Source organism: Lonchura striata, chromosome 7, assembly GCF_050655825.1.
Source record: "Lonchura striata isolate lonStrDom1 chromosome 7, ASM5065582v1, whole genome shotgun sequence".
NCBI lineage: Eukaryota > Metazoa > Chordata > Aves > Passeriformes > Estrildidae > Lonchura > Lonchura striata.
This window is the reverse complement of record NC_140709.1, coordinates 1,831,396-1,854,320: the sequence shown is the minus strand read 5'-3', so window position 1 is coordinate 1,854,320 and position 22,925 is coordinate 1,831,396. Positions and strand designations below refer to the sequence as shown.

Here is a 22,925-nt window from a genome sequence, read left to right as displayed (position 1 = left end):
ATCCCTGAGCAGCCCTAACATGGGTTTGCTTGGTTGGATTTGTTGGAATATTCATGGCCATGCCCAAATTGGAGGGGTTTTAGCTAAATATCCTTTGTTTCCCGTGGAATCTGCGTGGTGAGGGAGGGAATGAGTGTTTCACCGGTGATGTTTGGTTTTGTTTCAGAAACCACCAGCCCTGGATCCATCCCAGGGCCAAAGGTGGAGCATTCCCAGCCAAATCCAAGCTGGAAAAGCAGCCCTGGAGCACCAGAACTGCTCTGCTCCTCATTCCCCAGCCACCACCCCCAGATGCCTCTCGCCAAAGCACTCCACAAACCAAACAGCCCAGGCAAAAAAAGCTCTTTTTGTCTCCATCCTGGGAGTGAGAGCAGCAGATGGAGAGCCCTGGAACAATAGGATAATGCTGAAGGGGTGCCAAGGACGTGGGGGCAAAGGGGATGTGAAGAGGAGCTGCTCCAGCTGAGCCAGAATTCATGAAGAACATTTTATTCAGCTGTGATGCCAAGGTTTTGAGGTCATGACTGCAGATCCTTGGGTGAGCAGGAGCTGTTTGGCAGAAAACCAGACCTGAAGGACACCTGAAGTGCTGCTGCCAGCTGTGCTGATGCCAAAAGTGACTCAAAATCCACCCCCAGGCAGCAGCAACCAGCCAGGGCTCACACAGACACCGGTGCCACTGCCCTGCCTGTCGAGCAAATAGGAAATACCAAAGCTCTGAATCAGGGAAAAAAAAAAATAAAAGATGAGACTCCAGAAAAAAAGCTGAGAAGCTCAATGTGGACACTGGGAAACAGCACTAATTTCATTAAAGGATTACCCTTCATAGAGGATTTTCTCTCTGACAAGGATGAAAAACTTCCCATCTCTGCTTGGGTTTTGTGAGGACGACCCCAAAGAGCTCCAGGGGGAGTTTTCCATCCCTGAGCCCCTTGGAGAACATGCAGAGCACAGGGGAACTTGGAAAGGATGAATATTATTATTATTATTATTATTATTATTATTATTATTATTATTTACTATTACTATTATTAAATATCTTTAAATACTGCTCCCTATCAAGTATCTTTAAATATCCCTCTCCCAGTTCAGCAAAGCACTTAAGCTCATCAATTTCTGCTTTGAAAGTCATTTTTAATAAATTGCTTTAACTGGCACCACTGCAATGGAGAATCAGTCATGACAAAAAACGCCTCGAGCATTTTTTGGGCTTCAGGTTTGAGCTTCCAACCAAAAATCTGGGATTAGGTTAAAATAACACAGACACAATGTTTTGGACAACTCTTTTCTTTAATGGCACAAACCCCTAAAACCTGCCTTGCATATCAGGCAGAAAAGCTGCTCTGGATGTTCTGACAAATTATTCTAAACATACAGGTATCATAAAATCAAAGCGATTTTCTAAATTGGTTTTACAAAAAAAAACACCGTTTGTGACCTTGTAATGGATACAGAAACAGATTTGCATAAACAGAATCTGATTCCAAAGTCTGAACAGCCCCAGATTTTCCCATCAAATCCCTGGACACACCTTCCTGTGTAAATAATCAGCTGCCAAGAGATGCTGCAGAAGCCTTTACAGCTGGAAGCAAAGCCCATTATTGCTCCTATGAAAACAAACTTGCCTGTTTCCCGCAAGGAAGAATTTCCAAGGCTTTCTCAAGCACATTTCAGGTGTGTTTTGCTCTGCCAAGTGTCCCAGCTCTCTTCCCAGGGGTCCCTGTGCAGATAAAGGCACAGGAAAGGTCCCCATTCCTGGCTGCTGTGGTCACCTCCTCACAGGACCTCACACAGAACTTCCCTACAGCGTTTCCTACATGGCTGGCACACCCAGCTTATTAAAAATAAAACAAAAACAAAACCAAAAAAACTAAAAACAAAACCTCTTCTCTTTTCTCATCATGTACTCCTTGACAGCAAGTTGGGATGAGAATGCACTAAGGTACCAAAATGAAATGTGGCTGTTTCTGGGGAGAAGAGATCCCCAAGCTCATGAAAGATGCAGCGACCTTTTTTTTTTTTTTTTTTTTTTCTTGCTTTGTTCTGACCTAAATTTGGTATCTGGGGGCACCAGGCTTGGTCATCCTCCTGTGCTCCTGTGCAAAGTTGCCAGCCTGTGAGTGGGACAAAGTGACATCCTGGTGCCACAGGCACGGTCTGGGTGAGCAATCCAGACTCCAGGAGCCCTCACTCCTACCTGGAGTGCCTCTTCACCTCCTCTGTGAACCCAAAAACGTCTGCAGAAGGTCCCACGAGGTCGATGTGGGTGTCACAGGGCATGACCAGCACTTTGGGGTAGTGAGGCTTCAGCCTATTGCAGAGCTGCTTGTACCTCTGCTTCTCAGCCCTGCCGTGCTCCTTGAGGCAGATCCTCTCCTTCCTCAGCATCTTCTGCAGCTCCACGGAGTGATTCTCAATGGTTTTCTTGGCCTGCAAAACACCAGCCTTGCTGGCAGCACTCTCAATGCTCACCGTGGCAATGTCACCGTCGGTGACAGCAGAAATGACAACTTCATTTCCCTGCAGGGCTCTGGGAGGGAAGCACATCAGGTAGTGATAGATATCCGTGTCCAGAACCAGCACTGGTTTTTCCCTCGGTGCACCCCGGCTGGAATTCCTCATCCCTGCAGCACCTCTGGGCTCCTGCAGCTTCCTCCTGCCTCTCTGCTGGGGTTTCCCCTCTTTTTCGGGCTCCTCTGGCAGGGATTTTGCCTTCAGCAGGAGGAATTCTCTCAGCACTCGGAGCTCTGGGAAGGAGCCCTGCACAGCCACCTGCCCGTCACGCTGCAGAGCCCCAAAAATCAAGCCCGGGCTCTGCTTCTGCATCTCCTGCAGCAGATCTTCCAAAAGCAAGTGGTCTCTGAAAACAGCCAGGCTGAGCGTGCACGAGACCCAGAGGAAGGCCTGCAATTGGGAAGGGGAGAAGTTAATGAGGCATTAAGCATAATTGGGAGTAAAAGGGTTTTAAAAGCATGGGGGTTTAGGGTGAGAAGGAAAATTAAGCTCAGTAGGCCCTGAAAAAAATACCCTGGTATTGTAAATGCAGGTGAACCCAATGGGAAGAAATGCTGATGTCTGACTCAGTTCAGAAGGCTGAATGATTTCTTTATTCTAACTATGCTAAAATACATTAATATGCTATATAAAAGGAGGATACTAAAACTAAAACTACTTTCTCTGACTTTAACCCAACTGGTGACCCTCTCTGAGCCCAGCCCCAGGTGGGTTGGATTGGATTGGATTGGATTGGATTGGATTGGATTGGATTGGATTGCGTTGGATTGGCCACCAGGCTCAAACAATCCTCACCAGAATCCAACCAAGCAACACCCCAGGGAAACAATTCTCCAAACACATTCCACGTGGGAAAAACAAGGAGCAGAAATAGAAATTGTTTTCTCTTTCATTTCTCTTTGTGCACCTCCATGAAAAATCCTGAGAGGGAGAGAAATGTGCTTGCCACACCCTGGGAACATGTAGGCCTTGTACCTTGCTAGAACTGCACCTGTGTAGCTAATACATGATAAATGATATAATTGTTAGATGTGATGATTGTTTAGTAATTAAATATAATTACTGTTTAATTGAAAGAATAATCATGAGAAACTGTGGCCAGAAGCTTAAGAAAAATCATGAGAAACTCATGGTTGAATAAAATCAATATATACAATAGAACAATATAAGTTCAATAATTAATATCTAAAGTATATAACGACAGAATATAAAATACGCTCAGCTCAAAAGCCGTGTCAGAGTCAGATTTGGGTCTCGACCCCTGATCCCAGAGCTCTCAATAAAAGCACCTGCAGAGAATCATATCCTGTGATTCTGGGTGTTCCTGAGCTCTGACAAAACTAGATGAATTAGGTGTGGGAAATGGAAGGATAGAAACTCCCACAGACACAGGAGGGTTTGACCTGCAGCCTTGGAAGAAGCTTGGATTGATGTAAAAATACAATACACACACACAAACCAGAGAAACCATAAATTTATGTTTCTATATTTGTAAGTAAGAATATGCCTTAAATAAGTGAGAAACTATTTCAATAAGACGGCGAAGGGTTTATAATGTAGAAATGAAATTATATAGAGTAAGCTGAGAGTTCAGAATTTATAACGGAAACATCTGTGTGTACGTGTGACAGTAGGCCACTGATAAAAGTAAATTCATTGCTGCAGAAGTCAGTAAAGGTGACAGGTTAGAAAAGCAAAATAAACTTTGTGGCAACTGCCCATTGGGTTAGAAAGTTTCTATATTGCCTTGTGACAAAGAACATTTTTTATGGCTGCTCTCTTAAACCTCACAGCACCTGAGGCTGATGTTTATCTGAGCAATAAATGGGTTTTAGCCCCACTGGGGTGCCATGCCTTCAATTAAAGCAGTGCTAATGACTTTAGGGAGGAGCTCACGTTGTGGCAGTAGCGGGTCACTGTCAGGGGGAAGGGCCTGGGCAGCCTCTGGTCCTGCAGGAGATGCTGATCCTTCTCCAGAACGCGCTCCACAACTGAAAACAAACAAATTCACTTGTTGGAAAGGCTGCCTGGAGCAGGGGCTGGGCAGAGCCACAGAATAAATCAGGGATTTATTAAAGGATTTATTAAATTCATCTCCATGGATCCACCTTGGGCAGCACCAGAGCCCAGCCAGGGCTGCACCCAAATGAACCAAAATGGTCCCAAAAAAAGGATGATTGGTCACAAAATGATCAATTCTGCTCCACTGGCACCTTGGAGTTCATTGTCCCATTCCAGCTCCAGCCCAGGCAGTCCCATCCTGCTTGTTTTTCTCTCTCCAGCCCACGCTGTTTGTGCTCCTGGGCTGAGGTTTGGATCATTTGGGTGCCCAGCTGGAGCAGGAATTGTTTTGTCTCTCTGCTCAGCAACACTGAATGTGAAGCTCAGAGCTGCACACCAAAGCAGCACAGAGCCTGAAAAATTAAATAAAAGCCAAACCTGAGGCACCAGTGGAGCAGTGAACTGGGCACCTCCAGCCTCTCACCTCACATTGCATCTGTCACCCCAACTGCTCAGAGAGACACGAGCCCGTCTCCCTGGCACACGAACGGGCAGAGATTTATCCCCCAGAGCCTGGCTACAAAATAAATCCATTATTCCTGGCATTAAAAAAAACAGTATTTTTTTAAAAAAGAATTTGTTCCTGCCACACAAACACAATGCTTGGCATGGCCAGTGAGTTGTTACCTCAATGAGAAACAAAATCCTGAATCTTGGCCCCATGACCAGAGAGGCTTCAGCCTCCCGAGGATATGTGAAAGAGTTTTGAGTAAGTTCAAGGTAAGATTTTTCAGTTTTTTAGATGATGTGATTGATTTATTTTTTATAGATAAGAAGGGTGAGGAGGGAGGAGCCAAACGATGCCATCGAGGATATAAATGGGGTTGTGCAGACAGCAAATAAATCCCCTCTTCTGAGAGGAAAAGCTAAAATTTTCTCTACACTGGACCTCCAGAGGGAAACTACATCAGTCTGCAGGAGCAGTGCTCAGACAGAACCACATCTGCCACCACCACCCCAGCCAGAGAGCGTCACGTTGTGTCCCTAACTCTGTCAGTGGTTCTTCTTTTGTGCTGTTGTATGTTGTGGGAACTCAAAATGTCCCTCAGACATTTTTGGAGGTTCCAGGCCTTGGTCAGGAGCATTCTAGACCCTGGCAGGCAGCTGCAAACAGCTGGGATTTTGGGTTTGAGCCATGGAATGAGTTACCAACTTTGAAGGTGGAACAAGCAGTCACAAAAGGGTTAGATGGGATAGTAAAAGTAGTTACAAAACAGAGGGGAATTTTTTTTAGTATTGTACAGGGGGGTTTTAACACATGTACAGGGGGGTTTTTACTTTGTACATGGGGGTCAGAAGTTCTAAGATGGAGGAAAGTGGGCTGGTCCTGTTCTTCCTCCTTCTTCTTCCTTGCCTCCATGTTCTTGGTTTAGAGTAGAAAAGCACTTTGTAATATAGGTAGTAGGTATTGGGGGAAAATTATAAACATGTAATATGTAATATATCATATAAAAGATAGCAGCAGCCCTGGGGGGGAGAGAGAAGAAGACACAGACAGGGAGGATGTCAGGGTGTGTGTGTGCCCCTGCCCAGGCCGCTGACCAAGACAATCTTTTAGATAACCAACAATAAACTGCCTTGAGACTGAACAACAAGAGCCTGCACAGTTTTTCTCTGGAATCACGGCTTGGAGGAGGAATTCCACCAGCACACGGGAGCCCAGAGCAAGCCTGGCGTTCCCACAGCATCTATTTGCTTCTTTGCTCCCTTTCCCTAATAAATTGCATTTCTGACTCAGAAATCTCACTGGTTTTGCTTCTCAGAGCAGGAGAAGCACGCTGACTGAAATCACCTCCCGCGTCCTCGAAGGTGACGAGGGCGACGCCCGGGCAGCGGGTGGGGAAGGTGACCCGGCGCACGTCGCCGCCGCGGTTGCGGGAGCGCTGGAAGTGGATGGTGAGGATGTCGGCCACCAGCTCGTCCTGCAGGAGCCCCGCGGGGACACCACCGATGACAACGGTCCTGGAGCCGCCACCAGCCCGGCCCGCGGCCTGCGACACAGCAACGTCAGCGGGGACCCAAAATTCCCACCCTGCCAGGCTCCCGCTCCCATTCCCAGCCCATTCCCAGCCTGTGACACAGCAATGTCAGTGCAGACCCAAAATTCCCACCCTGCCAGGCTCCCGCTCCCATTCCCAGCCTGCAACACAGCAATGTCAGTGCAGACCCAAAATTCCCACCCTGCCAGGCTCCCGCTCCCATTCCCAGCCTGCGACACAGCAACGTCAGTGGGAACCCAAAATTCCCACCCTGCCAGGCTCCCGCTCCCATTCCCAGCCCATTCCCAGCCTGTGACACAGCAATGTCAGTGCAGACCCAAAATTCCCACCCTGAAAGGCTCCCACTCCCATTCCCGACCCATTCCCAGCAGTTTTGTCCTTTTTTTGTGGAAATTGTGGATCCCAGCCCATGGCCTGTGACACAGCAACATCAGCGGGGACCCAAAATTCCCACTCTGAAAGGCTCCTACTCCCATTCCCAGCAGTTTTGCCCTTTTTTTGTGGAAATTGTGGAGCACTGACCGCATCGAACAGTTAGCTGACTTTTTGGAAAAAAGGAGATAAATTTGGTTTTTCTGCATGGCAGCGTTTGCGGGAACGAGCTGTCAGTAACTGTACTTGAGGTCAGTTACTCCATCTGAATTCTTTAAACTTCTCTTGAGTTTTAAACTTCTCTTAATTTTTAAACTTCTCTTTAAGTTTTAAACTTCTCTTTAAGTTTTAAACTTCTCTTAAGTTGTTTTTATTGGTTTTTTTTTTGGTTGGTTGGTTTGTTTGTTTGTTTGTTTGTTTTCCTGGGCCTGGGCTGCCTAAAACAGCATCCCAGCTCCAGAGCAGAACGTGCTGCTGAGTGAGCGATGCCTGCCCAAAATCCTGGGCACCACCACGGCTCTGGAGACAACCCCATCAAATCCCGAGAGCCAGGAGCTTTTAATTAATTACAGCAGCCAATTATCCCGGCGGCGAGGCCGGTGTGAGAGCCAGTCCCGGCTGCGAGGAGGCGGCACGGAGGGAATACCAACAGGATGCTCCGGGATGCAGGCGGGATTTTCTCACGCCTGGCACAGCCGGAGCTGCCAGACAGTGCTCACACCTTCCCAGCTGGTGTTTGGGAGCAACACTCGGGCCTGCTAGTGGGGTTAGGGGGGGAAAAATTCCCCAAAAACACACGGCTGGTGCTGAATCACTCCCGAGACGCGTCTGTGCCCAGCAGCTGCTCCCAGGCAGGGATGGGCGCTGCGGGAGGGGCCGGGAATGGGGCGGGAATGGGGCAGGGAATGGGGTGGGAATGGGGAGGGAATGGGGAGGGAAGAGGGCAGGGAATGGGGCAGGGATGGGGCAGGGAATGGGGAGGGAATGGGGAGGGAAGAGGGCAGGGAATGGGGAGGGAATGGGGCAGGGATGGGGCAGGGATGGGGCAGGGAATGGGGCAGGGAATGGGGCAGGGAATGGGGCGGGGATGGGGTAGGGAATGGGGAGGGAATGGGGCAGGGAATAGGGCAGGCATGGGGAGGGAATGGGGCAGGGAATGGGGAGGGAATGGGGTAGGGAATGGGGCAGGGAATGGGGAGGGAATGGGGCAGGGAATGGGGAGGGAATGGGGAGGGAATGGGGTGGGAATAGGGAGGGAATGGGCCGGGAATGGGGAGGGAATGGGGCAGGGATGGGGAGGGAATGGGGTGGGGAATGGGGAGGGAATGGGGAGGGAATAGGGCCGGGAATGGGGCCGGGAATGCGGCGGGAGGAGTTGGAGGGAATGGGGCCGGGAATGAGGCGGGGATGTGGAGGGAATAGGGCCGGGAATGGGGCCGGGAATGCGCGGGAGGAGTTGGTGGGAATGGGGCCGGGAATGGGGCAGCACCTCTGGTGACAACGGGTCCTGCTGGGGCTTCCTGGCAAATCCTGGAGCGGTTTGGGTTGGGATGGACCTTAAAGCTCATCCCAATCCAGCCCTGCCATGGGCAGGGAGCCCCCCACTGTCCCAGGCTGCTCCAAGCCCCATCCAGCCTGGCCTTGGCACTGCCAGGGATCCAGGGCAGCCCCAGCTGCTCTGGGAATTCCAGCCCAGCCAGGAATTCCCAATTCCCAATCTCTCAGCCATCCCTGCCCTCTGGCAGTGGGAGCCATTCCCAGCTCCTGTCCCTCCATCCCTTGTCCCCAGTCCCTCCCCAGTTCCCTTTCCAGCCTTTCCCAGCGCTTTCCCCCAGCTCCTCCCGGCCCCGGCACTTACCATGGCTGCTCCAACGGGACGGGATCTCACCGGGACGGGAATCCACCGGGATGCGGATCCCACCGGGAAGGGATCTCACCGGGACGGGAATCCACCGGGATGCGGATCCCACCGGGAAGGGATCTCACCGGGAAGGGAATCCCAGCGGGAAGGGAATCCCAGCGCGATGCGGATCCCAGCGGGAAGGGCGCGGATCGAGCGGGCCCGGCGGGCAAGCGAAAGCGAAAGCGAAAGCGGCGGGGAAGCGGCGGGGCCGCCCCCGGGGCCGCCCCCAGCCCGGGGGGGACGGGGACGGGGACGGGGACGGGAACGGGGACGGGGATGGGAACGGGAACGGGAACGGGGACGGGCACCGGGAACGGGGAACGGGAACGGGGACGGGGACGGGAACGCAGCGCGGCCCCGCCCGCCCCTCCGGCCGGGAATGGGCCGGGAATGGACCGGGAACGGGCACCGGGAATGGGCACCGGGAACGGGCACCGGGAACGAGCACCGGGAATGGACCGGGAACGGGCACCGGGAACGAGCACCGGGAACGAGCACCGGGAATGGACCGGGAACGGGCACCGGGAACGGGCACCGGGAACGGGCACCGGGAATGGGCCGGGAACGGGCACCGGGAACGAGCACCGGGAACGAGCACCGGGAACGAGCACCGGGAACGAGCACCGGGAACGGGCGCCGGGAACGGGCGCCGGGAACGAGCACCGGGAACGGGCACCGGGAATGGGCCGGGAACAAGCACCGGGAACGGGCACCGGGAATGGGCACCGGGATGCGCGGGGACACGCGGGGACAGGTACACACACCCAGGGACTGAAACGCGGATGAAAAATTAAATGTTATAATCTAATAAAGATTTGTAGGCAACGGGGTATGTTTATTATAAATATTTGTAACATGATGTATGTTTATTTATAGCGCTGTGGACGCATGTCGGGACTTATCGCCCTTTAATGGACATGCGTATCTTTAAGAACTTTTGATCTTTTTTTATTACTTTTATTAATTTTTATACGCATAGAATTTCATAATAGGTTAATGCATATTTATTTTGTTGATTTCACATTATACTTACAGTTAGTTACACTTGTACTTAGTTTTTGTTAGAAAGTATAGAAAGAACTTTTGGGTTACTTTGCCTTGTTTGTTTTAAGGTCTGAGGAGGTTTTTATTTTTTATATAGAAATTTGCATTCTTTTTTTTTAGTTAGGGTAGTTTTTTTAGAGCTGCAGTCACTCAGGACATGGACAAGGGACACGTGGAGAAGGGCATGCGTGGAGAGGGACAGGGACACGCATGGAGAGGGACACACGTGGAGAAGGACAGGTATGGAGAACAACAGGGACACAATGGAGAGGGACAGGGACACGCATGGAGAGGGACACACGTGGAGGATAGACATGGACACGCATGGAGAGGGACAGAAACACGCATGGAGAGGGACACACGTGGAGAAGGACAGGCATGGAGAGGGACATGTGGACTGGGACATGCATGGAGATACACATGGAGAAGGACATGCAGGGACAAGGATAAATACATGGGCAGGGACATTCATGGAGAGGGAACACACATGGAGAAGGACAGGTATGGACAGGGACACACATGAAGAGGGACACAAGGGAGAAGGGCAGACTGGAGAGGGACAGGGACACACACGGAGAGGGACACACATGGAGAGGGACACAAGGGAGAAGGACACGCATGGAGAGGGACAGAAACACGCATGGAGAGGGACACACGTGGAGAAGGACAGGTATGGAGAGGGACAGGGACATATGGAGAGGGACAGGGACACACATGGAGAGGGACACGTGGAGAAGGACAGACATGGAGAGCGACATGCAAGGAGATACACATGGAGAGGGACATCCAGGGACAGGGACAAATACATGGACAGGGACACGCATGGAAAGGGACACAAGGGAGAAGGGCAGACATGGAGAGGGACACGCATGGACTGGGACACGCATGGAGAGTGATACACATGGAGAGGGACATGCAGGGACAGGGACATGGACAAATACATGGAGAGGGACACGCATGGAAAGGGACACAAGGGAGAAGGGCAGGCATGGAGAGACAGGCAGGGACACACGTGAAGGACAGGAGTGGACTGGGACATACACATGGAGGTACATATATGGGACATACATGGGCTGGGACATGCATGGAGAGATACACATGGAGAGGGACATGCAGGGCCAGGGAACACTGCCGGGGCTCCAGGGGCAGCCCCGGCTGCTCTGGGCACCTGTGCCAGGGCTGCCCACCCTGCCAGGCAGGAATTCCTTCCCACTGTCCCACATGGGCAGGGACGCTCGGGTGGCACCCCAAAGGCTCCCATGGCCCCAGACAGCCCCGTGCCTCACTGGACACCCATGTCTGGGTGAAAGCTGCAGCTGGGAAATGTCCCCGTGTGTAATTTGGGAATAAAAACCTCCCAGCCCGAGAGAAAGTTACCCCAGCGTGGAGGAAAAAAGGATATTACCGTTTACAGAAACATCACTGACGCTTTATTCTTGTTTTTCATCATTAAAACCAGTCTCCAGCCTTTAAAGCACCGCTGCTGCTTTAAAATTGAACAGGGTAATCATCACAAGCCATAATTCATCAGAGACAAAGACAAGACATTTACACTGTCTTTCAAATGTAAAAATCTGATTTGTTTTCTGGGCTTTAAAACCTGCAGCTTCTCACTAATCCTTATGAGAATTTTGAGCTTTTTCCTTTTTAAGGATTTACTTCTCAATATTTATCAGTGAGATGCAGTTGAAATTCATGACATTTTTTACCTTTCTCAGGTTTTCCCCCCTCTCTTTTTAAGGTGTCTGGTCTTACTAAGTTTCTGAGAGTGCAAAAGTGCACAATGTCCATAAATACTTCAGCACTACTTTGTTTGAAGTTATTATTATTTTACAGTGGTCAGGTAGTCAATCCCTGCCTTTGCAGGCCCTAAACAGTGAGAGGTGCTACAGTCACATGTATCTCACTCAACAGCAAATTCAAAATAAACTGTGGTGTTTGCAGCCTCTTCATTTTCCATATTCAACTTTCATCTATTGCAAATTAACAGTTTGTCTGGAATAATAATCCCTGAGGTATTCCCTCTCCTTTCCCTGCATACCAAGATGTCAAATACCCCAAAAATAAATTCTTTCCCATGCCATGCTCATGTTAGTTTGGAGTCAAGATTGTTGGGACCAAACCATTTCAGCCCCCAAGGATGGCAAAAGTGCAAAGTCAGAGGAGGATTTGTTTTCCAAGGATGACAGCAGAAAAGGAAAAACATTCCTCCTTGGAAAATTACTCTGTCCAAGCCCTCCCAGCCTGGGACCACCAGATCCCACAGGGCTGTTCACCAGCATTGTTACAAAACCAGGTACAGCACCAGATCAATCCTTGGCTGAAATAGTTTAGAATAGCCAAAATCATGAACAAAACTGAGGAAAAACGGAATTGCAGAAACAAATATTAAAATCAAACAATAAAGCAGGCTACAAACAGCTAAAGGCAGCAAATACCAGGGCATTTCTTAAGTGCAATTTCTTTGTTTTGCACGCCCCCTTTTTCTATTTTAATTCTATCACTAATTTAATAAAGTGGCTTTTATGAAATTACAGGATTCTTTCAGGTGTTTCACTCAGCAACCTCAGCAGGACTGGAGCTGTGTCAGAGCCACCTTCTGAAGCTCTGGCACTTCAAACAAAGCAGCACTGTGAGGAGGCTTGGGTTGGGATTAAATATGGCTTTTGTATCCAGAATGTAAGAAATCATGCACTCATCCCACTCTGGAGTATCTTAAAACCTGCAAGGTATAAACTATGGAAAATTGCAGAGAATCTGAGATGTTTAAGGGGCTGCTGAAGGCTTGGGCTGTGCCTTTAATCTGCAACACAGGCAGGGAGTTTTGCTGACTTCCAATGCAAAGTCAGTGCCATGAGACAAATCAGGAAGGCAGGGACTCCTTTTCTACAAGATCCATTTCAGAGCATCAAAGCAGACTATCTACATAAATCCCCGAGGAACAAAACCTCAGAACTTCATGAGTGCCTTGTGATTTCTGAGGTGGCATTCCCAGTATCCTCCTCAAAATAAACATAGGCTGCTCCTCTGGAGATGTATTTGATTTCCTCTATCTCCCCCCCACCATTGCTTGGCTTTTGGAAGTGAATTTCAATCATGTCCTGCACACTTTCTTCATCCTCTTCCACATCTGAGATTCCTTTCAGCAGAATGGTTTTCTTGGAAACCCTGCAGTGTGGCTGGGGAGGAAAGAACAAATCTGGATTATACAGCAGCTGTGCACTCAAAGGAACTGGGAGAGGTGGGAATGATATTCCTCACTGGGGTGTGGCTGGGATCTCTGATGAGGTTAAGACTTTAGATAGTGGAAATTTCTCTGGGAAAAGCAGTAATTCTGGATTCACACTACAATGAGGGCTCTGGAGGGGCCATGGAGGAGCAGCTGAGGGCACTTGGTTTGTTGGAGGAGAGTGAGGGGAAACTCATCCCAGTCTGGAGCTTCCTCCTGAGGGACAGTTCCCATCTCTGCTCTCTGGGAGCAGAGAACAGCTGGAGCTGATCCAGGGCAGATTTAGGTTGGATTTCAGGGAAAGGCTCTTCCCCCAGGGGGTGCTGGCACTGCCCAGGCTCCCCAGGGAATGGGCACAGTCCCAAGGCTGCCAGAGCTCCAGGAAAGTTTGGACACTGCTCCAGGAATGCCCAGGGTGGGATTTGGGGGTGTGTGTGCAGGGCCAGGAGCTGGATCCATGATCCTGTGGGTCCCTTCCAACTCAGGACATTCTGTGGTTCCATGTTCTGAGCCCACACCGTAACTGGTGTGTCCTGCACTCCTTAACACAGCCACTCTCTGGATTTGAGGATCTCAAATCCCTGCCAGGACACAGCCCAGAGAACCCTGCTGGGTGTCCTGCACACTGCCCAGCCCGTGCCTTAATTACAAAGCTCTAATTACACACACAATGCTGACCTGCTCGCCATCTGCTCCTAAAGCAGCAGACAACTGGAGGGAGAGGATGATGAGGCAGCTCTGTGTGACAGAGTCACATTTGGGCTGAATGGAGGAGTGAAATCAAGGAATGGATGAGAAAATGTTGCTTTTGCTGGACTCTGGGATCCTGGCAGAGCTTTGTGCTTAAACTCCTTCCCAAACAGCCCAGCACAGCCATGTGGGGAGTGCTGGGATAATTCCATCAAGGAAAGACAAGCACACCCTTGAAAAATAAATTTCAGCCTCACATGAACTCAACAGCCTATTTCACACCCACTGTGAAGCTCACACAAAAGGTGTGAAAATTCTGCCCATCCTCCTATTTCCCACTTATCTGTTCTATCAGCCTGGAGTAGATTCTTTTACCTGAAATCTCCTCAAGTGGAAATCGAAATGTGGGGAGACAGAAAGGAAGAACCACCTTTCCTCTGCACAGAAAGGGTATTCAGTATATCCCACAAAGCTGTAGCTTGCTGTAAGAGATTAAAAAAAAAACAAAAACAGATAATTACTTAATGTAATTTAACCAGTATTTTATAAACGTTTCAAAGACCAGGCTCCTCTTTGTGGATGTAGAAACTAACATAGGATGGCACACTTGTAGAGTCTTCGTGTGCATTCTGCAAAGAGTTTATTTGGCACTTCCAACACAAAAAGTAAAATCATTAAATGCCCGCAAAGCTCTGAAATAAATCTAAAGCAGCTGCTCCAAGTGGATGTGGCTCCACTGATCATGGAATTCCATCCAGCTGGGCAGTAGGAATGCCTGTCCAGCTGCACTGTCCTGCAACAGGAGCTAAAATCAAACATTTTCCTCATTTGCTGTTTGCAGTATGAGTGCCTGGCAGTGCAGAGGAAAAAAAAAATAGATTTTTTTGGAAAAGTTCTGAAAGAAAGCTCATGAACTGTGAGCAGTTTGCTCCAAAAGGATGTGATGAAAAACTGCTTTATTTCCCCACATCTCAGGGGGATCCCTGAACTCCCTGTGGGGAGAGTGCAACACTCAGTGGTGACCCCAGAACAGAACCCAGGATGGACAATTTGGCCTGAATTTGGAGAAGAAAATATTCCAGACTCTACCTCCAGGTTTGAGGAATGTGATGACAGCTGTCCCAGTGCCCCTGTTGTAGGTGACATTTTCTATTTCTCTTTCTCCTTTTGCCTGCTCAGTTCTGTAGAAACACAGCTCAAGTTTGTCTCTCATCCAATCTTCAGGAATGGGAAGCTCAGGTATGTCTGAAACATTGATCTTCTTTCCAGACACTGTGACATGGAGCTAAAAATATCAAATTTTTGTGCACTTTGTGACTGAAAACACTGAAAAAAAAAAAAAAAAGAACCTAAAGCTTTTAAAGAGCTCAGATTTTGAGAGTTGCATATTTCAGCTGTTTACCTCAAATTGGAATCCCATGTCAAGTTCAAAAGGCTTCACTGTCACATTTGCTGTTCTGTCGTCCAGGTTCACACAGTGCTTGCTCCTCTTTGTCAGTCTCAGGGCAACTGAGGGAAATCAAACACAAAAAGCTTTGTTTCATCATTGTAAATCCCAAATTATTGCCCAGCCTCTTTAAAAAAAAATCTCTTTTTGCATCAGTAAAGGAGAAATAATTAATAATTAGGCAACTAGATCCCAAGCATCCATGTCTATTTCCATAAAATCTCTGTGGTTTTATGTAGGCCAAATAATATAATAACAAAATATTATATCAACTTTAATAATAACAATATACAGTACTATTAAAACATACAATAAAATAGCAAATATATTAATTATACATATAAAATAAATCTATTAGATTTGAGTGTGACTAGTAAAATTTCTAAGCTGTCAAAAGATGCTCTTATTGTACAAAATATTAACAAAAGATTTTTTCCTGTTCCATTCAAAACACCCTTGGGGGAAAACCACACCACTAGCAGGTGAAATACATCAGAGACATTAATTTTATAATTAAAATACTCATCCTACCTTCTTCATCTTCAAAAGTCAGCAGTGCCTGGTTCTGATTGAGTCTGAAGGGAACTTTTGTGGCTGCCCCAAAAACACAGTGGGTGTCCATATCCATCTCTGCCCCATCATGCTTCATCTCTTTCAGGTGAGTGAACTTCAATTTCATTTCTGCCACCTTCTTTTTAATCTCCAACTTCAGAATTGACACAAGAAAAAGAAAACTTGAAAATTACCAATGCTATGAATGGTTTTGATTCCACTGCCTTCCATTTAATCAATGTCTAGTTTCTTTTCCATTCCTCTCACACTTTTAGTACCTCTTGGATTTATTTCCATATCTGCCTGCTTCAAACTGTCTTGCCAGGGAAAATAAGCAACTTTCAGGTTTATTTCATATTGAAATTAGTTCAAATGCTGAACAAGTGGCCCCAACAGCCTTTAAGAGGGACAGATTCTGAGGATTCCCAGAGCAGCTGGGGCTGCCCCTGGATCCCTGGAATGTCCCAGGGCAGCTTGGACAGAGCCTGGAGCACGCTGGGACAGTGGAAGGTGTCCCTGGGGTTGGAATGACATGGGATTTAAGGTCAATTCCAACCCAAACCATTCTCTAAAAATAAAACCCTGCCCTTCTAAAAGACCAATTTGCAAATATTCCACCCCCTTTATTACCAGATTATCCTGGGAACTGTGTTCTTCCAGGTCTTCTTTGAGCTTTTCAATCTCTTTTCTCAGCTCAGTGTTTTCTTGCCTTAGCAGGAAGAGCTCTAGCTACAGGCCAAAAAGATGAAATGCAAAATGAAACACTTAAATAAAGACAGAAATATATTTCAGCAACATCTGGGCAGTTTCTGCCATGCTGCTGCTCTTCCCTCTTCATGTCCTTCTCCCTCCTCCTGTCTGCTCTGTAATTCCTCCAGAATCCTGCTTGGACACCAAGTTCTGTGAGCAAACCCAGGATTTCCTGGAAGGGAATGTCAGAGGATGAGAAGGAAACAGAGCAGATGTCGTCAGCTCCAGCCAGCCACAATCACAAGGTGGCTCCTGGGATGTCAGCAACCACTGCAGACACTTGGACCACTTCCCACCAGCTGAAGGCCAAAGCCTGATGATGATAACGACCCTTCCTGGGTACAAATCCAAACTTCTGTGATCAAAGAACCAAAATCAGCTTTCAGAAAACCTCTGCCCAACCTGAGTGTGTTTAAGCTATTAATTATATTGTAATAGCTTGAAGCCAGAATTTCTCATCGGTGATTTGCCAAAGCTCACTGGAAGCACCTCCTTGGCAGCCTGTGGAACCTTCTGCTGCTCCTGCACATGGAATATTGAGGGAATGAACCAAGAGGTTCTGGAACCAAGCAGCTCTAGAAGGAAAATCCCTCTTCAGTCAGGCCCTGGCTCTTGCCCAGCTCACTGGCACTTAAGAAATGCTGATCCTTTGGGTGCTGTGACCTCTCACAGAACAGGGAGTTGGCAAAGCAGTGGAATCACCCCACTGGGCTTCATCCCCCTCACCCAGAGCTGAAACTCATCAGCAGGGGAGAATTTTGGAAGAGGAAGGCTGGTTTTGTCAGGTTTCATCCCAAAACAGATTCAGTTTATTGCACTGCCTCTTTGCCTGCCAGTGAAAAACTAAAGTGCAGCAAAAAATGTGGGGAACATCTGACCACCAACACTGGTAAAGCCACTGAAAATGGGAATTTTCTTCCCGTTTTCCCAACCCACAGCTCCTTCCCAGCCCTCTCCATACCTCCCATCTGATCATTCTGTCCCTACGATGTTTCTCCTGCTCCCTCTGCTCTGTCAGCTTCTTCTCTGCTCTGTCAGCAGCACTTAATTTGGAGAGAAGGTCAACTTTGACAGTTTCAGCCTCTTTCACTCTGTTCTGGAGAGCAAAAACAAGATTTTACATTTTTTAAAGTTTTCTTTCTAGAGGAACAGATGAAAGTTTGGGAAAGCCCTTTGTATGTGTTGATTTTTAACACTTTGGGTAAATATTAAACTTAAATGAGTGGGATCAACACAAGTACAGAGCACTGAAGAAGAGAACAAATTAAAGATGTTATAAATGTGGGGCATTTGATCTGATTCTAGAAGGATGCGCCGATCTATTTCTTTTAGCAAATTTCCATGATTCCATGTGCTTTACAGAACTTGCCTTCCACATCCTCAGCTCTTCCCTAAGTTTTTCCATCTCTTCCTTGGATGTCCTTGGATCAGGGGATACCAAACTCTGCAGAGAGAAGAGGCACACATTGATTTTCTCCTCTGTTGGGCAACAACTGAGACACCCCAAACAATTCTAAAACAATCTTTAAAAAAATCAAAAGTTTAGCCAAAAAAAATTAAAACATCATTCACTTAGGTCAAATAGTTGAATTATTTTAATGGCTGGACAGGACAAAAATTGATGAAAATGTGAATTACTGGCCAGCCATTATTATTTGCTAATTATCCAACAGCTAAAATGACCAGGGTAATATTTAGCTAAAAAATAAATCAAGCTGTCTCCATGTTCTTCCACACAGAACTAAGCCACTCAAAGCCACAAATGTTTAGCTCTGTGCTTTCTCAGCAGCTCCTCCAGGAGAAGCTGTCAATAAAAAAAAAATAAAAGTAAAAATGGAATGTTGATCTTCCAAGCTGAGGGAGAATGGATAATAAAAGATAATATCAAGGAAGGTGATAAAAGACCCATTTCAGAATTGAAATTCAGGGCACAAGTTCACAAGGGCAGGGAAATTACAAAGCCCAAAGAGAGAGAAAATCTCTGTTCTGTTTTGCTTCTATGGCTGCAATATTCTGCAGAAAAAAATATAAATCCAAAAAGATCTGCTGAAATATTCCCTCCCTTTTTACTCAAGATTACGTAAAGCTTGAATGGGAACCATGAAATTTAGGCATGGAAAGGGTCTAAATTCGATAATCCATGGAAAAGATCTGAATGAGATGATCTTGTCAGTTCTCTTGGTAATGCTGGGCATTTCCTAAAAATCATAAAATATAAAGTGCTCCTTCCAGTTTCAAACTAAGCAACAGGGAAATACCCATCTGTGTCTTAGTTACAATGGGAAAAATATTCCTTCACTCCAGGGATTGAGTGCAGGGAATAAAAAAGATGCACGTGCCAACAGCTGGAAGATAATAAGAAAAAGAATGCCTGTTCTTTTCTAAAAAAAAATTGGTTTGACATGACAGTTTTCATCCTGAAAGAAGGAAAAAAATAACCAAGAAAACACAAGAAACCCCAGGGAAAGTCCCATCCAGATCACTTGTGCACTGCTGGAGATGAAACCTAGGAGAAGGGAAATTCCCTGGAAATCCTCCACAAAGACAGATGAGCAAGAGAGGCAGGACAGAAAGTTCTGCGAGGATCTGGGATGCAGAATCTTGGGAATGGGATTCTCCCTAAGGAAACAGCAGGTGGAAATGGGGAATGTCCCAAGTCTTAAAGGGTGGAAGAAGGTGAGACAAGCAGAAGCAGTGACAGCACAAACTTTCAGTCAGAGATACAAGAGTCAAATACAGATTTTACTCCCAGGCAGCACATCGGGGAATACTTACAAAACCATTGTCTTGAAGAGATAATGGGGGGCTTGGAACATCCATGGAAACCTGAGGGAAGAGGAAAAAAAATGACAACATTGCGTGAATTCTTTGGGGATTTTTTTATGCAACAGAATATCAGAAGCTGTGGTGAAAGAGTTTTTAACAAAACTGTATAATTCCATAAGCAAAAGTGACAGACATTGGATATCTGAAGCCTCCTTCCTTACAAGGAAATAAAAGCCAGGGACAGATGTGAGCAATTCTGCAGTGCACAACTCAACTTTGTTGTTCTGGTAGCTGTGTATTTATCTTTATTCAATTTTTGTGCTGTTACATACATAGCAAGAGCCTGTGAGTTCTGTGCTTGAGAGCCTGGAGAAAAGGAGACCTCAGAGAGGGCCTGAAGGGGCTCCAGGGGAGGGACAGGACACAGGGAGTGGCTTCGGACTTGAAGAGATTTGGGTGGGATATTGAGAAGGAATTCCAGCTGGGAGGGTGAGGAGGAGCTGGAATGGATTTCCAGAGAAGCTGGGGCTGTTCCTGGATCCCTGGCAGTGCCCAAGGCCAGGCTGGATGGGGCTTGGAGCAGCCTGGCACAGTGGGAGGTGTCCCTGCCATGGCACTGGGTGAGTTTTAATGTCCCTTCCAGCCCAAACCATTCTAGGATTCTACAAAACCTGCTCAACACAAACGGAAACACTTTCACGCAGCAGATCATTTGAAATTCAGAATCCACAGCATTTTGTGGTTGCAGATAAAAAGGAATTTGGGGGAGCTCCCAGGCCACTGACCAGGAGCAGATGCCAAGGTCAGTGCAAAGGCTCCCAAGCCAATCTGGGGCTGCCGGGGCAAAGTTTGATCCTCTAAAGTTTAGGGTGGATATTCCACAGGTCTGACACTGTCTGACCAGGAAATCCCAGAAGGAGCAGCCCAAATTCAGGGACAAGGTTTGATCCTCCAAGGTTTAGGGTGGATATTCCACAGGTCTGACACTGTCTGACCAGGAAATCCCAGAAGGAGCAGCCCAAATTCAGGGGTGAGGTTTGATCCTCCAAGGTTTAGGGTGGATATTCCAGTAGGAGCAGCCCAAATTCAGGGGTGAGGTTTGATCCTCCAAGGTTTAGGGTGGATATTCCACAGGTCTGACACTGTCTGACCAGGAAATCCCAGCAGGAGCAGCCCAAATTCGGGGGCGAGGTTTGATCCTCCAAGGTTTAGGGTGGATATTCCAGTAGGAGCAGCCCAAATTCAGGGGTGAGGTTTGATCCTCCAAGGTTTAGGGTGGATATTCCACAGGTCTGACACTGTCTGACCAGGAAATCCCAGCAGGAGCAGCCCAAATTCGGGGGCGAGGTTTGATCCTCCAAGGTTTAGGGTGGATATTCCAGTAGGAGCAGCCCAAATTCAGGGGTGAGGTTTGATCCTCCAAGGTTTAGGGTGGATATTCCACAGGTCTGACACTGTCTGACCAGGAAATCCCAGCAGGAGCAGCCCAAATTCGGGGGCGAGGTTTGATCCTCTAAGGTTTAGGGTGGATATTCCAGTAGGAGCAGCCCAAATTCAGGGGCAAGGTTTGAACCTCCAAGGTTTAAGGTGGATATTCCACAGGTCTAACACTGTCTGACCAGGAAATCCCAGCAGGAGCATCCCAAATTCAGGGATGAGGTTTGATCCTCTAAAGTTTAGGGTGGATATTCCACAGGTCTGACACTGTCTGACCAGGAAATCCCAGCAGAAGCAGCCCAAATTTGGGGGCAAGGTTTGATCCTCCAAGGTTTAGGGTGGATATCCCAGTAGGAGCAGCCCAAATTCAGGGGTGAGGTTTGATCCTCTAAAGTTTAGGGTGGATATTCCACAGATCTGACACTCTGGACCATGAAATCCCAGCAGGAGCAGCCCAAATTCCCGACCCACCCGGGCACTTCTGGGAATCCTCACCTCGATTCTGAGCCGACACCACCTTCACTCAGAGGCTTGAGAAAAACTGAGGTTGTGGGTCCCGGAATCGTTTTATTCAGAAATTTCGTTACAGTTTCCTGGGAAAAAAAAAAAAAAAAAAAATTAAAGAAAGAGAGAGAAAGTGAAAGCATGAATGAACGATAGCTGCCCTTGGTTTATCCGCGACTCCTGCAAGGGACCCGAGGCCTCCCTCACCGCTCAGCTGCCGGGCTGGGTCGGGTCGGGCTGGGTTGGACCGGATCGGAGCGGGTCGGAGCGGGTCGGACCGGGTCGGAGCGGGTCGGAGCGGGCCAGGGGCACAGCTGCCGGCGGCTCCCGGCCACCTCCGCAGCCTGCCGGGGCCGCCTTTCGCTTTCGCTTCCGCGGGCAGCGAGGGACGGCCCGGCCCCTCACACGGCGGGCGGACCCGGCGCCTCCCGCCGTGTGTGTCCCTGGGCTGAGGGAGGCGATGCTGCCCCACGCCCCTCACAGCCGAGCCCCGGGGAGGCTGAGGGAGGCGATGCTGCCCCACGCCCCTCACAGCCGAGCCCCGGGGAGGCTGACGGGCACACAACATCGGGAAAATGCCGGGAAAAGGCGGGGAAAGGGCGCCGGGGCAGCGCCCTCAGGGCGGGCGTGAGGGCGGCGCTCGCCCGGCGGCGGAGCCGCTGCTCGCCCGGGCCGGGGAGTCGGTGTTCAAACTCCGCCGAGTTTGTGCTTTCGTTGACTCGTAATTCTCGAGAATTACGTGGTGTGTTATGAGGAATATGGTTTGCTTCTGTGGCAAAAGAGCAGCCCGGACGGAAAGAGCGCTTGAGGATGGGGGATGCCGCGTTCCAAGAAATTAATGTATAGAGTTCTGGAGAGCCGAGTGGCGGCTTGTCACAGAAATGTGACCTCTAAAGAGGTTTCTGGGGAAAATAAACCCAGATTTCAGTGGCTGAGGAAGAGAAAGCACTGGGTTTTCATCCGAGGGAGGGGAAAAGGCTGGCGAGGGGCTTTGGATAAGGGATGGAGGGACAGGACCAGCCCAGAATTGGGAATTCCTGGCTGGAATTCCGTGTCGTGGTTTGACACGGAAAAAAAGAATCTTCTCAGAAGAAAGAGGTCAGTTTAGATATTGACACTTAAAGTGACCAATTAAAGGTAGACACGCCTCTGAGAACACAGGTTAAAAGCAGATTTCCAATAAGAACTCGCTCTAGTTCCAGTCAGTGTAGTACAGTTTCCTGAAAGTCTATAGTGCAAGGGAGAAACCTCTCTCCCCTAATAAACTTAATTATATTAGGAGATAAATAATTAAAGATCCAAATGTGTCTCACTGTAATTTGTTAAAGTTAGGTAGTGAGTATTTTCATTTTAAATTTATGTATGTGTTTTCCTTTCTTTTTTTTTTTTTCCTTTATAGTAGTATAGTAGTAGTAGTTTAATAAAGTTTTTTTTTCTTTTCAGTGCCCAAGGCCAGGCTGGAGCAGCCTGGGACAGTGGAAGGTGTCCCTGCAGAATGGGATCTTTAAGTCCCTTCCAACCCAAACCATTCTGTGATTCCACATGGATAACTAAAGGAAAGAATCCACATCCTAGACTAAGAAGAAAAATGAAGTATATTACTTTCAGATTTCCTTTCAAACTAAGCTGTGCTCCCCTCAAAATTGCAAACAGACT

At 48.0% G+C, this 22,925-nt stretch overlaps 2 protein-coding genes across 4 annotated transcripts; both read right to left on the bottom strand.

Annotated features, from left to right (window-relative positions):
• Positions 1-1,271: 1,271 nt before the first annotated feature.
• On the bottom strand, positions 1,272-9,151 carry RBM43 (RNA binding motif protein 43). 3 transcript variants are annotated; one of them, XM_085584086.1, is made up of 5 exons: positions 8,967-9,004; positions 8,806-8,916; positions 6,323-6,566; positions 4,411-4,505; positions 1,272-2,904 (listed from the first exon to the last, which is right to left on the bottom strand). In XM_085584086.1, exons 2-5 carry the CDS (start codon positions 8,806-8,808, stop codon positions 2,194-2,196), a joined length of 1,053 nt encoding a protein of 350 aa, XP_085440212.1. In that variant the 5' UTR covers positions 8,809-8,916; positions 8,967-9,004; the 3' UTR covers positions 1,272-2,193. The 3 variants fall into 3 exon arrangements, with proteins under 3 accessions (XP_085440212.1, XP_021391110.3, XP_085440211.1); XM_021535435.3 differs by having other exon boundaries at positions 6,368-6,566; positions 8,806-9,151; XM_085584085.1 differs by having other exon boundaries at positions 8,806-9,074.
• A 688-nt stretch (positions 9,152-9,839) lies between these two features.
• NMI (N-myc and STAT interactor) lies at positions 9,840-22,013 on the bottom strand. Its single transcript, XM_021535431.3, has 11 exons — positions 21,477-22,013; positions 21,261-21,358; positions 19,338-19,388; positions 17,932-18,006; positions 17,524-17,658; positions 16,443-16,541; positions 15,792-15,966; positions 15,216-15,322; positions 14,903-15,098; positions 14,189-14,295; positions 9,840-13,073 (listed from the first exon to the last, which is right to left on the bottom strand). Exons 3-11 carry the CDS (start codon positions 19,380-19,382, stop codon positions 12,852-12,854), a joined length of 1,161 nt encoding a protein of 386 aa, XP_021391106.2. The 5' UTR covers positions 19,383-19,388; positions 21,261-21,358; positions 21,477-22,013; the 3' UTR covers positions 9,840-12,851.
• Positions 22,014-22,925: the final 912 nt, after the last annotated feature.

What these genes read in the sequence shown, in the direction of transcription:
- RBM43 (XM_085584085.1), bottom strand. An exon ending in TGCTCTGAGAAGCAAAACCA is followed by an intron (nt 4,506 to 6,322) that starts GTGAGATTTCTG and finishes GTTTGTTTTCAG; the next exon opens with TTGTGGAGCGCGTTCTGGAG. An exon ending in TGACCCGCTACTGCCACAAC is followed by an intron (nt 2,905 to 4,410) that starts GTGAGCTCCTCC and finishes TCCCAATTGCAG; the next exon opens with GCCTTCCTCTGGGTCTCGTG.
- NMI (XM_021535431.3), bottom strand. Translation starts at nt 19,382, where the DNA reads ATGGATGTTCCAAGCCCCCCATTATCTCTTCAAGACAATGGTTTT. An exon ending in CTCTTCAAGACAATGGTTTT is followed by an intron (nt 18,007 to 19,337) that starts GTAAGTATTCCC and finishes TTCTCTCTGCAG; the next exon opens with AGTTTGGTATCCCCTGATCC. An exon ending in ACATGGGATTCCAATTTGAG is followed by an intron (nt 15,099 to 15,215) that starts GTAAACAGCTGA and finishes TGATATTTTTAG; the next exon opens with CTCCATGTCACAGTGTCTGG.